The sequence below is a fragment of the Apus apus genome, chromosome 3 (genome assembly GCF_020740795.1).
Source record: "Apus apus isolate bApuApu2 chromosome 3, bApuApu2.pri.cur, whole genome shotgun sequence".
Classification (NCBI taxonomy): Eukaryota; Metazoa; Chordata; class Aves; order Apodiformes; family Apodidae; genus Apus; species Apus apus.
In genome coordinates, this window is record NC_067284.1 from 80,911,643 (window position 1) to 80,927,272 (window position 15,630).

Sequence of the window (15,630 nt, forward strand, 5' to 3'; positions counted from 1 at the left end):
TAGTTCCATCAAGTCTGAGTTGTTAGTTGTTCTTTTAAAAGCCATGATATGCCAGCTATTTGAAATTTAATTATACATTACAATAAGGGTGGATATACAGTGAATGAAGTTTTTAGTAATACAGAAGAAAATTTCCATTATTAATGCTAATTAAAATACTGGATAAATTATTACAAGCACACAACCAGTACTTGTTATTCTTGTTAGCCTCATGCAACATATACATAGCCTGGCTTAAGAACAACAATATTAATGGAAATATTCCCTGCCTTTAAGAAATGTACTTGAAACAGAATTACAGATCACAGAGACAGCCTTAGAGGATCACAGCAACAAACCCTGAATTATTGTTAATATGAGGTTCTACAATGGATGAATTAAAATGCCCGTCATGGATAATTAATACAGTGCAACATGATCAAGTTCTTTATTAACCTCAGGAAACTGATGGATGCAAGTACAGAGGAAATATCCTTCATAAATATGTATTATATAGCGGTGTTGAATTCCACACATCAGGTGTGCATTGCAGTAAAAGATTTCCTTTGATCAGCTTTAAATACAGTGCCTGTCGATTAAAGCAACTTCTATGAAAGAGAAACTGTCTTTTTGTCATACTTCTGAATGCATTTCAAATTGACTGCATTTCCCCCTGCAGAGCCATAATTCACTACAGAATTTTTCCATGGCTTTAATCTATGCTGAGTATTTTGGATTTTCTGATGGGTGCTTTTGAACTAGGATGACCAATACAGAAGTACAGTCTTCTAAGACAGTGATGGATATTTTATTTTACATGTTGCTTTATTAATATTGCAACAGTTCTTTCTCTGGTTTTGTACTACAGGCTAATATAATTTGGCTAGGTTTCTTGTGCTTTGTTATTTAACCATTACAATTGCCTATGTGCTGTATTTTGTTTGTAACAAATGACATAATAAAAACCAATCTGTATGCACAGATACTGTAATTTATGACACATCTTAGTGAATCACATATACCTTAAGGGCTTACCACTCTTGCCTCTTTTTTTATAGTCTGATCATTTTCCCTTAAAAGCAAACAGAGGAAAACTCAGTCTTACCTTTTCTAAAAATACAATTTCACCTTAAGGTTTAATATGATTATTCTGTCCCACAATTACTGAAAGATATCAGTAATTTGCAGCAGTTCAACTATTATAACTTTTTGACCAAACTGATTTGTATTACCTAGGAACAAATCAATATAAACTGGACCACCAAACTAGCTGTTCCCAGAAGCAATTACCCATATTTTCCTGCGACAGTTTCTCAAACTACCTGGATACGATTTTGACTGATTAGCATTTGCCAAATCACAGAATGACAGAGTTGGAAGGGACCTCTAGAGATCATCTAGTCCAACCCACATGCTAAAGCAGGATCGCCTGGAGCACATCACTCAGGACTGCATCCAGGCGGGTCCTGAATATTCTCCACAGAAGGAGACTCCAGAACCCCCCTGGGCAGCCTGTTCCAGTGCTTTGTCAACCTCACCATAAAGAAGTTTTTCCTCATATTTAAATGGAACTTCCTGTGTTCCAGCTTGTGCCCATTGCCTCTTGTCCTGTCACTGGGAACTACTGAAAAGAGTCTGGCTAAGGTCTCCCCTCAGCCTTCTCTTCTCCAGACTAAAGAGGCCCAGCTCTCTCAGCCTTTCCTCATAAGAGAGATGCTCCAATTCCTTAGTCATCTTTGTTGCCCTCCACTGGACTCTCTCTAGTAGTTTCCTGTCTCTCTTGAACTGGGGAGCCCAGAACTGGATGCAGTATTCCAGATGTGGCCTCATCAGGACAGCGTAGAGGGGGAGAATGACCTCTCTTGACCTACTGGCCACACTCTTCCTCATGCAACCTAGGATTCCATTGGCCTTTTTGGCAACAGGGGCTCATTGCTGGCTCATGGATAATTTACTATCTACCAGGACTCCCAGATCCTTCTTCTCAGAACTGCTTTCCAGCAGGTCCACCCCTAACCTACATTGGTGCATGGGGTTGTTCCTCCCCAGGTGATTCTGTGAAGAGGCTAATGAAGAAACTTCTCTTGCTGAAGGTAGCCTTATTGCTTCTGCTACTTCCAAAAGGACTAGAGGAGGAAAAAGTTCATCAGGAGGTCAAGAAACTGGCCAGATTGACACTGATCATAAGCTAAAAACAGAGTTAGTCCCAGCAGAAGTGCAAGAAAACTAAAAAACATCAATTTACAGTTTACTGAAAAGGTTGTCAAGCATCAAGAGGTGCAGCCTAGTGACCAACTCCTTTCACCTATGCCAACTAGAAGAGGCAGAAGAAGAAAGATTAGTTTATTTGAAGTTTCAGAAATTTCTGACCTTGATCTGTCTAAATCATTGCCACCTCAAACAGAATTTAAACTTCCTGTCACTCCTAGAAGAAGTGCTAGGAAGGCAGCACAAAACCTCTTGGCAGACACAGGATCTCTCTCTACTCAGGAGGACACACATCCAGGTGAGAAAGTGGAAACCCTTGATACTCCTAGGAGAAGAGGAAGAAGAGTTACACATACTAAATCGGAAACAACAGATACTCAAGAGCTAACACCTGCACAGCCAAAGGAGGAACCAACTACACCCAGGACTACAGTAAGGACAGGGCGTCGGGGCAGAAAGAGACGACCGGTATTGGAAGATGACACAGGGCAGGAGGCCTTCCCACAAGGACCTATGGCAGCACTTTGCTGCTTGAAGACATAAACCCATCAGGACATAATATGTGTAACAAGTTGCTATTGTTTGCAGGTTGCTGATCTCCCATAGCAGTTTGCTTACTATTTTTATTCTAATCTAGACTCTTGTAGTACATACTCTAATCAACTGTTGTGATAATTTTTTTCTTATTATAACAGTGCCCTATTTGAGAAAACAGAATACATACCCTATCTGGATTGGACACATTCCCAGTTACTAATACTTAGAACAGAACTATAAAAACAAAAGTTCATAGAAAATATTTTTTACTTCCTTGTTTGTGCACAACTACTGATTATATCAGTACAGCTTTTGGAAGTGGATTTATTACTTTACTCATTCTAGCTGTCTGATTAAGAAGGACTTGGTAACATATTGTATATTCACTCATGAGTAAATTAAGGCTCTTCACTTGATTCTAACGCTGACCCACAACCTGTCTTTTATGTTTTATCATGCCAGATTATTTTAATATTGTGTAACAATTTATACAAGGATACATTCCTCCTCTTGAAAATAGGTCTCAGCTATCTGCAAAAGTAAAAAGAGAAAAATTAGGATTCTATAATTTTATAATATATGTATTAGGATTTAATTTTATCATTAGGGTTATATAATTTTCATTATATTGGGAAGAATATAACTTGAACCTTTTTGTCATAGTCTTAAACATGTTTTGCAGGTTCATATTTAGTTTGGATACGAATGTTCAGACTGAGTAGATGTATTCTTATTCTATAAAAGATGTTTAAAAATAATATTAAACAAAAAAGCAATATTAAGTTCTCTCAGACAAATGGATTTACCCAAATGTTAATTGGGTTTTATCTCGTTACAACAACAAACAATTATTTTAGAAATTTTTTAAACACCATATTAAAAAGTTTTAAAATTACCTAGAACAGAAGTACAGTGTTTACTGATTTGACTTGAAGAGTTTTGAGTTCTGTTACTGACATTGTGTCCTTATGTCTGACCAAATTAAGGTCATTGCTGAGCTCTCCCAAGCATTACAGTGCTAAGTGACAGAACAGAGAAACTGAGCTTTCCTAACTGATGAGAAAAGAGCAATCTTTGGAAAAGACAAAAAATACTGCCTCTCACAGCAGAGGCATGCCAGTGACCTTCCTGTTTGTATCCTTTTTACCGTAAATACTTACAATAAACATTTACAACAAGTATTTCAAATATGTAGAATTTGAAATATTTACAAGTATGAATATTTGAAATTCACCAGACAAAAGGACTCCAGTTCTTAGGTGTTTTTGAATGCTACCTTTAAAATTCCTTATTTTTTTTCCCCCAGATTAAAAAGTGTGTCATGACTGTTGCAAATTCTGCTAGCTTTCATTCAAACACAATTCAGAATGCTTGATATTTCTTAGGAAAAAAGAGATGGGTGTTTGATTATATGTCTGAATGTGGAAATGCAGATTCTGTTTTCAGTTCTGTCACAGTTCCAGTGTGACTTTCAAAAGGTTGTACCCTTAGGTAACAACCTAAGGCTTAGCCAACAACCTTGGCTTCCTCATCTAAAAAGTAGCAATCAAATTTCACCTCCATCACATTCAACAACACTCGTCAATGTTTGTAAAGAGTTTTGAAATTTTTGCCCTGTGTTGTTTTTCAAACCAGACCTTTGTACTGACTCATGAACAGCCACCAAATTTGGCGTGGCTTAAAGCAGAAATGGTTAACTCACATGCTAAATTTCAAATAAATTAACAAACAATATCAAACATCTTCACTCAATTGCACAGTAAAAAAAATATTAAAATTCTATGTCAAATGTAAACTATCTATAATTTCAAATACTAAAGAAGACCTCTTTGCTTATTTATATCAGAGAATAAAAATGCAGAAATGTCATCACATTTTAGAAGTTTAACATATGACAATCATTCAATTTCGCACAATACAGATAATGGAACTAAATCAAATGAGACACTGTATAGTGTCTATATATAGCCTGTATTAGACACTCTAGCCAAACAAAAAATCTTCTAGTCCACTGTTAGTGTGACACAACTAAACTATAAACTATTCTTGTGTCAAGTCAAATCAACACATTCATCTTGTGTCATAGTCACCAGAAAGAAAAACATACTGGCCAGTTATTAAAAAAAGATTGCTTTTCAAATCATAGAGTATTTCCTTTGGTCTTTCATGTGTGGCAGCTGTGCTGTAGAAAAAAATACACTAAGAAACTTTGAATCGTAGAATTCATGCATGAAGTTAATGCTAGAAAGCAGTCTGCAACAGTAAAAATAATTCCAGATTGAAAATGTTATTTAGACATTAGCTGTCTTGTATCTGTATCACTCACAAACCATACTTAAAGTATGTTGAAGAATGATTTTTTTCCTAAATATTCCTGCCAAAGTAGAATTTCATCATTTGAAAAACCAATAATCTTTAATTGTTTCCTTTAATTGCACAATATACTTTTATGGCCATTTATAATTTAATGTATATTAGAAAACCTTAGAGGAGATATTTGTCTTGAATATCTGTTACACATCAAAACACTCTGTCTACATAGGCATATTGGCATATGTTGAATTAATGCATTTTTTTCCTAATGAATAAATGTCTCAAATAAAACAAAATTTTGTGCAACACCCCAGAATTTAAAAGAATACCTGATGGAGACACAGGGGCAGTATCTTTGAATCCAACTGCTCAACCTCTTCACGGAGTAAAGAGAAAAGAGACTGCAACTTTTGGTTTTGTTCTTTTTGGTGAAAGTTTTCATTTGCTTCAACAGCACCTTCAGCATGCACAGATTCTGTGTCTGTAATAAGAGTATTTTCCTCCTTGATTGCTGTGGTTCCTGCTGGAGGAACTCCTTTAAAAAGAACAAGTAACTAGGTTAGGATTAAAAAAATACATTGACTTGCTTTTTTAGGAAATTTCAATACGGAAGCCATGAATAAAACCCTGGTATCTTAAATAACATCCCTGCAAGTAAATAAAATATCGGTCTTGCCAAAATTAGTTGTGATAGTATCAGCTCACCTGCTTGAAAAAAACCAGTAACATACACCAGGTATTTTTGTACACTTCTCACTGGGACCTGACTTTAAATTGGGGTAAAAAAACCTCCACCTAGTCTAAACTGTTCTAAAGAGTTATTAGGAAGAGACCAGGATGACCTAAAATAAAAAGTGTTGTGACTGGTGTTTCAATTTCAGCTAAAAAAAAAAAATCAATATCCAATTGGACAAACTTCTATGTTGAGAGTGAGTTATAATACAGCAGAGACAGAAAGCAGGGTTGTTTGCAACACAATTTTGCTCAAAAAGGAGGCAGGTGAGGAGAGTGTGAATGAGGTTCCCAGTTTGTATCTTCACTCCTGGCCAAGGACCTTGTACAGGGAGATGTCCTGGGAAAGGTACCTGCTATTCAGATTATAACACAGTGGCTTCTCACAGTGACACCAGGATCTTAAATGTTAGAAAGAAGCAGATAATACAGTGGGGGATTCTACTGTGGGGGACAGATGTCGAGGTGGACCGTCCTGCTGACTGAAAAGGAAGATGCAGTTGTATAGTTTGAGAATTCAGGGAATAAGCTAGCTGTGGTGGTTGATGTTGGTAACAATGACACAAGGAACTGTAAACTGAATTTAGCCTTCAGAGCTTCTTGCTGGGCAGAAAACTACATTCTCTATGGTGCATTCCCTGGCAGTCTGGCTCCAATTTGACAGAAGTGAAAAAAAGACATGCAGGTGGAGGACTGGCAACATCTATGAAGGATAATTCAATCGTAACAGTATAAAAATATTACAGGAAAAATTTTGTAGGTGAAAATCCCACATTTTGTTAGAAATGCAGTATTTTTAGTATGTTGCTGATAATGAATATGATTATTTTCAAAAAATGTTAAATGAGATAAGGGAAGAAGTACAGAACAGGCACTAGTAGTGGGAGAAATCAACTACCCATATACAGACTTGGTCACAAATATCAGAGAATAAAAGCAATAAATGATGGTTTCCGATAACGCATAGACTTAGAGGTAATCAGAAAACTGCAGTTTATTCTATCAGTGAATGAACAGTATCTTTTTCTTCATAAAACAACATCAAATTTGACACATTTACATAGGTCTGAACTTTTTTTTTTATAAATCCTGTGATTTAGAGAGTTTGGCCACTGAAATGTGCACAGTAAACTTTTATAAACTTAAGTTATGATGAACATGTTATTCTTCCCCCCAGCTACACCCATTTCTGAAAATCATGTTATTATTTAAGAGCAGCACAGATGGGGGCACTGCTTCAAGTAACCATCACACTTGGACTGTTTCTACAGCGTGAGAACTCAAGCATATATATTTCACACCCCCTTGTATTCATCGCACCTGAAACCGTATAGTGGTGATTCAGGTTTAAGATTCAGGGCTTAAGAAAGGCATTAGCTTGTCCACTGAAGGCTCCACCATTCTATTTTTGGTTATTCTAAATCTTCATGAAGAAAACTATCCAGGTCAGGAGTACTAACAATCTCTGTGGGTGACTATTTTCACAGGGCTTAGAGCCAGGCAAAATATGGGTGTAACTGAAAATTACTTTTTCAATATTAATGCATGTCTTTGCTTTTCCAGTATTTATTTGGGCTTGCTGTGAGCCAACAGCAACAAGAGACAAAGAGAACGTAAGAAACAAACTGGAAATACTGTTAGAGATGGAATGAAGGCTGTCTTTAAAAATACAGCTTTCTTTTCAGCACACGATCATGAAGCCAATAAAGAGGGTCCATATATTCTGGCAAAACTTTTTTCCCGGGGGGGGGGGGGGGGGGGGCGGGGAAGAAAAAAAAAGTTTCTGCAAATTACACTTGATTAAGCAGTTAATAATCACCTGACATATCAAAACATGAAGGTTGACTGGAACATGCTCAAGAGCAACTATAATGAAAAAATCTTCATTTTAATTTTATTGTGGTACTGTTGCTAACACAGTTTATAAACTGCATATTATCCCTACATACAGTTGAGCTGTCACTCATTTGGACTCAAGTTCTGCCCTCAAATAACCCCCAATTCTGAAGCAAGGCCTTACAGCCATTTTGGTTGATTCTACCTTATTCTATTTTAAACACCAAGGCACAAACGCTGTCTTGCAACACTATAACCAAGAACTTTTCTTCAAGCAGTAACATTTAGTAATGCTGGTTCATCATAAAGGTGCTATGGCCTAAGATCCCTATTTTTTTTTCCCCTGTTTGTGAAAACGGCATACAACACTGCTTTTTCCTTGAATCAGTCATACTCTCCAAAGCAGATTATTTCTTTTCTTTACTAAAGACTAGCATTTTACATATATTTCTGATATTTTAAGCAGATTGTTTTTTCACTTTGCAAAGCACTGATACTATAGTCCAGACATTGATACATTGTTCCATAATAGAATGGAATGAAAACAATATACAGAAGATATCAACTCTCCAATGGCCAGAGCACTCAGTAGGAACATGGCAGAGAACTGGCTTAAAGTTTCTGCTCTGCTAGACTCACAAAGATTTCAATTGACATCCTCTTTGCCCAGTGCAGTGTGTCAGTGTTTCCTAAGACATCGGGAGATGTAAACTTTCTCCAAATGTGCCTAAAGAGTTCACAGAAGCAGCCCCATGTATGCAAAAAGATCTAATTTTGACAGACCTTGTGAATAAAAATGACAAACCCATTTTTCAATGTCTCACCCTTTTTTGTTTTGTCGGTACTACAAAGTATATGAAATTAAGCTGCTTTTGCTACCTGCCTGAGAATGAGTCAGAGGCACAAGTATCAGATATTTGCTCTCAAAATAAAGTTATGGATGTTTTCCTTTTTTAATTTAATTTTAATTTTCACATTCAGTAGCATTAGCTTAAGTCACCAGCAACAGAAGTTTCTAGTACAGAAAACATATAGTAATGTCTTTTTTTAAAACATTCTTTGGTTCTCAATACCAGAAAGCTGGTTCAGGCTGTTTTACTCAAGAAATGTAAAAAAAACCAAACCAAAACAACAAGAAACCAAAACACCAGTAAGTATTAAAAAAAAAAACAACACTTAATTTTAACAGAAGACATTTTAAGACAGGAATGTTGGTGGTAAAGGTGTAACTTTAATTGAGCAAGTTCAAAATCATCCTTATTGCAGGACAGAACCCTAAATGAAATAACATTGCTTGAATTTCCATATAATTTAATTAGCCTATATTCAGATATTTCATTTCCCACAACACTAAATCCATCACAAGCACTCTACTTTCTTCCCCCACCTTTAAGCTGCTTCAAGAAATATGCTGAATAATTTACAGGAAAAGTAATGTTGCGGAATTTAATTTGGGGAAAAATTATTAGGTGCAAGTTACTGTGCTACACTATGTTTAGGAGTTATACACTGTGATTTTACAATATTAAGTTAGTAGTTTTACCAGCACTGATATTTTGGAAAAAGATGACATTATTTCCAGAGAACATAGATCATTTGAAGTTTAAAAAAAAAAAATACAATCGCAGGAGATGACACTTTATGAATCACAATCTCTACTGCACTAAAGTTACTATGATTCATTATAAGGAATCCAAGTACAAACAATCACCAAAGTTTAAATTTGTCAATTAAAATTTACATCACTTCTGGGATCTGGAAGATCTTGTCAGTTCACTCTAATCAGTCTATGGAGGCATCAAGACAGCTAAAAGCAGGCGATTCTGCAAACAATGCCCAGGTCAAATTTTGGAAGTTCTTTTTCCAGGACACCAAAATGGACTCTAAAATCAACTGCAAGTCAGGTGACAAATTCACTGTAAGCTGTTACAGTCCATCAGTTCCCACTTGGGGAAGTCCTGAATGGGTAATTGCTCACAGCAAGGAGAACACACAAACAAATCATTGCCTCTGTGCCTTGTTCTTATACTCTTATCAAGCCATCCCCTATTGGCCACTGTTTGGAGAAGGGTATTGAACAAGGAAAAACTTCAACCAGATACAGTGATTCTTAACTTTGAGTTCCAGTCTACTGATTGTAGGAGCTAGGATAACTCTAGCTCCATTACATTCCAAGCATATAAATAAACTTAATAATAAAATACTTATGATGTTTATGATTTATAAGCAAATCTTTAGAGGGCTTCAAACACACTGCAAGTACTTGCTCTTTCTTCTAAAGAATAAAAATATGACCCAAGTGGAAGATATAGTAGTACCTAGAAAGGTTGGACCAGATGATCCTTGAGGTCCCTTCCAACCTGGCATTCTATGATTCTGTGATACTTAAAGGTTTTCTGCATAGTTTAAGGATAACTCATTCTCTCTCTAACGACCGATTTCAGTTTCCTTTTTACTAGAAAACACATTTTTTCTCTTCTAGATTTTGCATGTATCTACAAGATATGGAATCTAAGGTTTCCTTCTTTTCTTTATTTTATAGTCCTTTAAGATCATTACAAGTTTTCAGAGTAGACAGTACAATAATTGCTATTTAGCATGAAAACTGCATTTTAAAATTCTCTCTTTAAAGTAGTCAAATTCTCTACCTTCTCAGTCTTCAGATGAAAAAAAAATGCATGGAAAAAAGCAGGCATGATTCAGTTGTTCCAAGTTCAAAGATATCTATGAGATGAAACACACTGATTTTAATTAATATGCTTGCAGCACTATGACACAAGCTTTATGATTTAGAGCAAAACCTGGATATAGTAACACATTGTGTTGATGTAGGTAAAATTCTACTCATTCAGAAAGGGAAGAAGCCTTTCAAATAACATACAATGAAAATTTACATTTTTCTTATCCTATTCATATCCAAAAGATCTGCAAAATTAATAGAAACATTTTTGAACAGCTCATTACCCAAAAAGCACATTGTAGGACTCTATTAAGCTTTGAAAAATTGAAGTACATTTTGACAACAGCAGACTAAGGTCAAGCTATTTAATATTCCTACCAAGATTTCAAATCTTGACATTGAATCAAGACACTAAAATACTGCACTGTTGAACTGAATGAAATCATAGAATCATAAAATGTCTTGGGTTGGAAGGGACCTCTAAAGGTCATCTCGTCCAACCTGCCTACAATAAGCAGGAACATCTCCAACTAGAACAGGTTGCTCAGAGCCCCATCAAGCCTCACCTTGAATGTTTCCAGGGATGGGGCCTCCACCACCTCTCTAGGCAACCTGTTCCAGTGATCCAACACCCTCAGATTAAAGAACTTTTTCCTCATGTCCAACCTAAATCTACCCTTCTCTAGCTTGAAACCATTACCCCTTGTCCTATCCTTACATGCCCTAGTGAACAGGTCTTCCCCAGCCTTCTTTATAGGCTCCTTTTAGATATTGGAAGGTCACTATAAGGTCCCCCTGGAGTCTTCTCCTCTTCAGGCTGAAGAGCTCCACCTTCCCCAGCCTGTCTTCATAAGAGAGGTGCTCCAGCCCTCTGAAAAAATTTTGTGGCCCTCCTCTGGACACATTCCAACAGATCCACATCCTTCTTGTGTTGGGGGCTCCAGAGCTAGACACAGTACTCCAGGTGAGGTCTCACCAGGACAGAAGGGCAGAATCACCTTCCTTGGCCTGCTGGCCACACTTCTTTGGATGCAGCCCAGGATCAAAAGCTGGACATGAGCCACCAATGTGCAATTGCAGCCCAGAGGGCCAACTGCATCCTACTTCTCCAGCTTGATCTCCTGGACCAGCTTGTCCAGGTTCCTCTAGAAGGCAAAAATAGGCAAATCATATTGCCTGAATTTCTGGCTATTGTGATGTCAAAGTCAGCCCAATTTCCATACTGAAATTCTGAACCTCCTACTTGTGCTTTCTTGGTATGTTCCATTTGCTACATAGCCAACATTTAAATACAGAAGGTGAAAACATCTAGATTTGAATCTGATTTAGGACTATTGATAGTTCTGAAAAAAAACAACCATTTAGTGAAATTTTTAAAATTAATTACTATGACAACTAAAATATATCCTTCTTATTAGCTCACAGATTAGAACTAGAGTGTTATTATTTTAAGTCAACAGAACAAACCCATTTATTTATTAAGTACCTTTGGATTTTTTACTGGAGCTTCTTTTGCTTCTTGGACTTCTTTTTCCACTTGGCTGTTTTTCTGTAATAGGATTTTCCTCCAGCTGGGGATCCATATGGACATTTACAGGTCTCCTCTCAGTCTCACTTCCCATACAGCTTGGGGTGCAGTCACCACTGTCCATATTCTCATTATTATTGATGCTGTCCTGCTCACCTCTATCCTGTCGCCCCATGGCAATGCTACTACTGGTCAGAACCTCATTCCCATCACTGTCAAGTTGATTTTCATTTTCGTCAGCTGAAGAAACCAAATGTGATGCCAAACTTTCCACTCTGTAGTCAGCAGGAAGACTGTCCTTTGAGTCTATTTGTAAATCATTTGGTGGAAATTCTCTTTCATCCATTAGAACGTTACTTGTTGAACCACTTAGTCTCCCTTCAAATATTTTTAAACCTAAAATATAAAACCAGAAGAAGCATTTACAATATGCATTTTATAATGGATAAATAACCTTGTACTTAATGCCAGCCAATAAATAATCACATTGGCCAAATTATACAGTTTAAAAATATGGGGAAATATCTGCAGACAGTAATCCACTACTCCACTGTAAGTATTAAAGCGAAGTTAAATTACATTAGAAAAAGAACAACACAAAAATCCCCCCCCATCTAAAAATTCCCCCTATCTAAAAACTTGTATTTTTATGCAATTATAATCAGTTGCAGTTACCTGATCAATAGCACAGCTGATCTTTACAGCAGTGCTCAGTGTTACAGTTGAGGAAAACAAAATGATAAACAGAAGCCACCCCCACCACCCTCCCTTTAAATCCATGGCTAAAACAAAAGCATTCTTGTCACATAAGATCAGGGTTTGCCTGAAATAAAAATAAACCAGGGAGGAATAAAAGCAAAACAACTTTTAATTCTGTCAGTGATTGTATCCCATTGGATATGGAGATAAACTGTAACAAAACTGTTAAGAACTCTGTTACAAAAATTAGACCCAAGTAGAACCTGTTTATTGACTCAGATTGTCACTTTAATTTCAAGAAAATATTCAACATGTCTTCAGTATACACAGAAGCAGATGGCTTGTTAATAAAAAAATAACAATCCCCCACCTACTCTCAGCAGGGGCCAGGTTTTCCCTTTTTGTGAACATGCAACTCTAGTCAATGCTGCAATTAGATGCATATTCACAGGAAAAAAAGGGTAATTCTTAACAGCAGAGTTACATGGTACTTCCACAGGGCTGTTACCGTAGCAGTTCCTATCTTTAGTTTTTAAAAGCATAGCAATACTGCTGGTTTAACTTAGCAACTATATAGATGGAATACAGCTCCATTATGTACATCTCATTAGATTTAGCTCATATATTTTAAATAGTGAGGCCAAATACCAGGAAGCACTCCTGTATTACAGAAGAGCTTAGACAAGCCTCCTAAAGCAGCTTCCTATCCTTTTCATTAGATGACAAGGCATTTTAGCAAACCTGTCTTCACCAAGCTTTCTTCAGTGTTATGTCCTGATGTATACAACTGAAATACACACTTGCCAAATATCACAGAATATGCAAGATAATGTTTCAATTTACTTGCTAGAAAAATTCACTTTGCAGAAAAATGGAAAAAAATGCCTTAGAGAATAAGTAGGTTTTCCTTCATATATGGAAACATGCTTCTTTTAAAGATAGCTAATTTTTTTTTTCCAAAATTATTCCTCCACAACCTTTGTAGTTGCTAAAAGGACAGGAAAAAAAGAGTACGTCACTTCCATCTCAGAGGAGGACAAGAAGCTGGACTGAGGGAGCTACAGACTGCTCAGCCTCACCTCAGTGCCTTGAAGCTGATATAGCAAGTAATCCTAGAAACTATTTTCTAACATATGAAGGAGTAGTCAGCATGGATTTATGAGGGTAAATAGTGCTTAACCAACTTGATAGGCTTCTACAAAGAGGTGACTGCCTCAGCAGAAGAGGGGAGAACAATGGATGCTGTTTACTTTGACTTCAGTAAGGCTTCTGACACTTTCTCCAACAACATTCTCACAGACAAGCATACAAAGTACAGGCTAGAAAAAGTGAGAAGTTCCAGGGAAGCATGCAGAGGTTGACAAGCCACCACCAGGTGGGCATCACAAATGCAGCAACTAGGACAACTCCATCTCTGCTTCCAACCTGAATAACTTTTTATCCATGTCCAGCCATACCAGTCTAACAAAAAATACTGCCTATCGTGCAACATACAAGCTGTGCCAGGGGAGGTTTAGACTGGACATTAGAAAGCATTTCTTTACCAAGAGACTTGTCAAACACTGGAACCAGCTTCCTAGAGAGGTGGTCAATAGCCCAAGCCTTTCAGTGTTTAAGAGTAATTTAGACAATGCCCTTAATGACATGTTTTAACTTCAGGTCAGTCCTGAATCGGTCAGGCAGTTGAACTAGGTGATCACTGTATTGTACCAACTGAAATATTCTGTTCTATCCTAGAAGAATAATTAATTGTATATGCTAGAGATGCAAGTCATATTTTCCTTTGGCAATGAAGTAATTGGCTTTCCTTGAACACTAGAAAGACAAAGAAGGGAACTCAAGATATGTATCTAGAGAATGGATCTATTCATTAGAAGGATGCTCCTTAATCAAGCTGTTTTCTCTCAAAGAGAATTAAACACAAAATCAAAGGTTAAAAGGAGGACAGAATCTCAATCAGACCAGCAAGAATCAGAACTAGAAGATATTCTTTACAGATGCCCACACTGTAAATTACGTTGATTTATTGATATAACTGTCCTAAAGCATTATACAAAATAATCCCAAACACTATGTGAAACTTGAAAGGTTCACTTCTTACTATTCCTAGCATATGAAATAATAACTACTACTGCCTGCTCCACCTCATAGATTAAACAATACATCAAACAAAAGAGGTTGAAATAAATTACCCAAAGCCAATTAGGAATTAGTTCTAACAGCAATAATTAAAAATCAGGATGTCCAACCACCACTCTCTTGCTCCTATCAGTAGACAACACTTTATCCTTTCAACAGCTATCAAAGGGAAACAGAAATGTGAATGTATCCAAGCAAGGTGTTTCCTACTAGATTATGCAAAACAAGTAAAAGATGCTTTTGACAAGTGACATTTTCTATAGAGGAAGCTAACATTTTGATAAATAGTAACTAATTTCCTTTTAACATGTGGCCCTCTAGCCGAGACGCTGGAGAGCTTTGGCAGCTATTACAAATCAACATTTCTTGATTTACCATTTGAAATTCAGTATGTCTCCAAATAAAAGTAGCCCTGAAAATCTATTCCTTTTACAACTCTTATGACTCCTTAGAGAATGAAAATCCAGAAAGAGCTGATTTAAAGAAGTTAGAACGGTCTTGCTCTTGATCTTTGAAAAGCTTCATTTTTTTCCCCCACAGATGAAACATTTTCCTTCCTGGCTTTCAATGTTTCTATCAGCTACTACTTTTGACTTTACCAAGGCACCAGCCAGGTACTGAAGTGAAGCTAAATCTTGTGAGAATCAATTTTAGCTCTGTCTAAAAATGTATGTAGAAACACATTTATAAACACAAAATTAATTAAAAGTACTAATGATTTGAACTATATGTAACAGACCATTAACATGCAGTTACTGTAGTTACTGTTTTGCCATTGAAATTAATTGTATACACAAACACTATGCTAAAAAAAATGCTTGCTTATTCCTAGGCACATCTTTCCTCCTTTCACTGGTTGCTCAAAGTGGAAATAAGAGAAGACCAAACAGAACTGTGCTGACCTCTATTAAAAGGTGCCAATAAATAAAAGTACTTCAGTTCCAGTTGCCACACAGATTCATGCAACTGGCATATATAA

General features: G+C 36.6%; 1 protein-coding gene across 5 annotated transcripts in view; it reads right to left on the bottom strand.

The window, feature by feature from the left end:
• CNST (consortin, connexin sorting protein) overlaps nt 1-15,630 on the bottom strand; it is a 48,369-nt gene that overhangs the window by 22,238 nt on the left and 10,501 nt on the right. For all 5 annotated transcript variants that reach the window (XM_051614027.1, XM_051614025.1, XM_051614024.1 and 2 more), the window contains 3 exons: nt 11,772-12,209; nt 5,367-5,572; nt 3,225-3,255 (listed from right to left, as the gene is read on the bottom strand). In XM_051614027.1, the coding sequence (XP_051469987.1) occupies nt 3,225-3,255; nt 5,367-5,572; nt 11,772-12,159 (625 nt within the window). In that variant the 5' untranslated portion in view covers nt 12,160-12,209. The remainder of the gene's footprint in view (nt 1-3,224; nt 3,256-5,366; nt 5,573-11,771; nt 12,210-15,630) is intronic.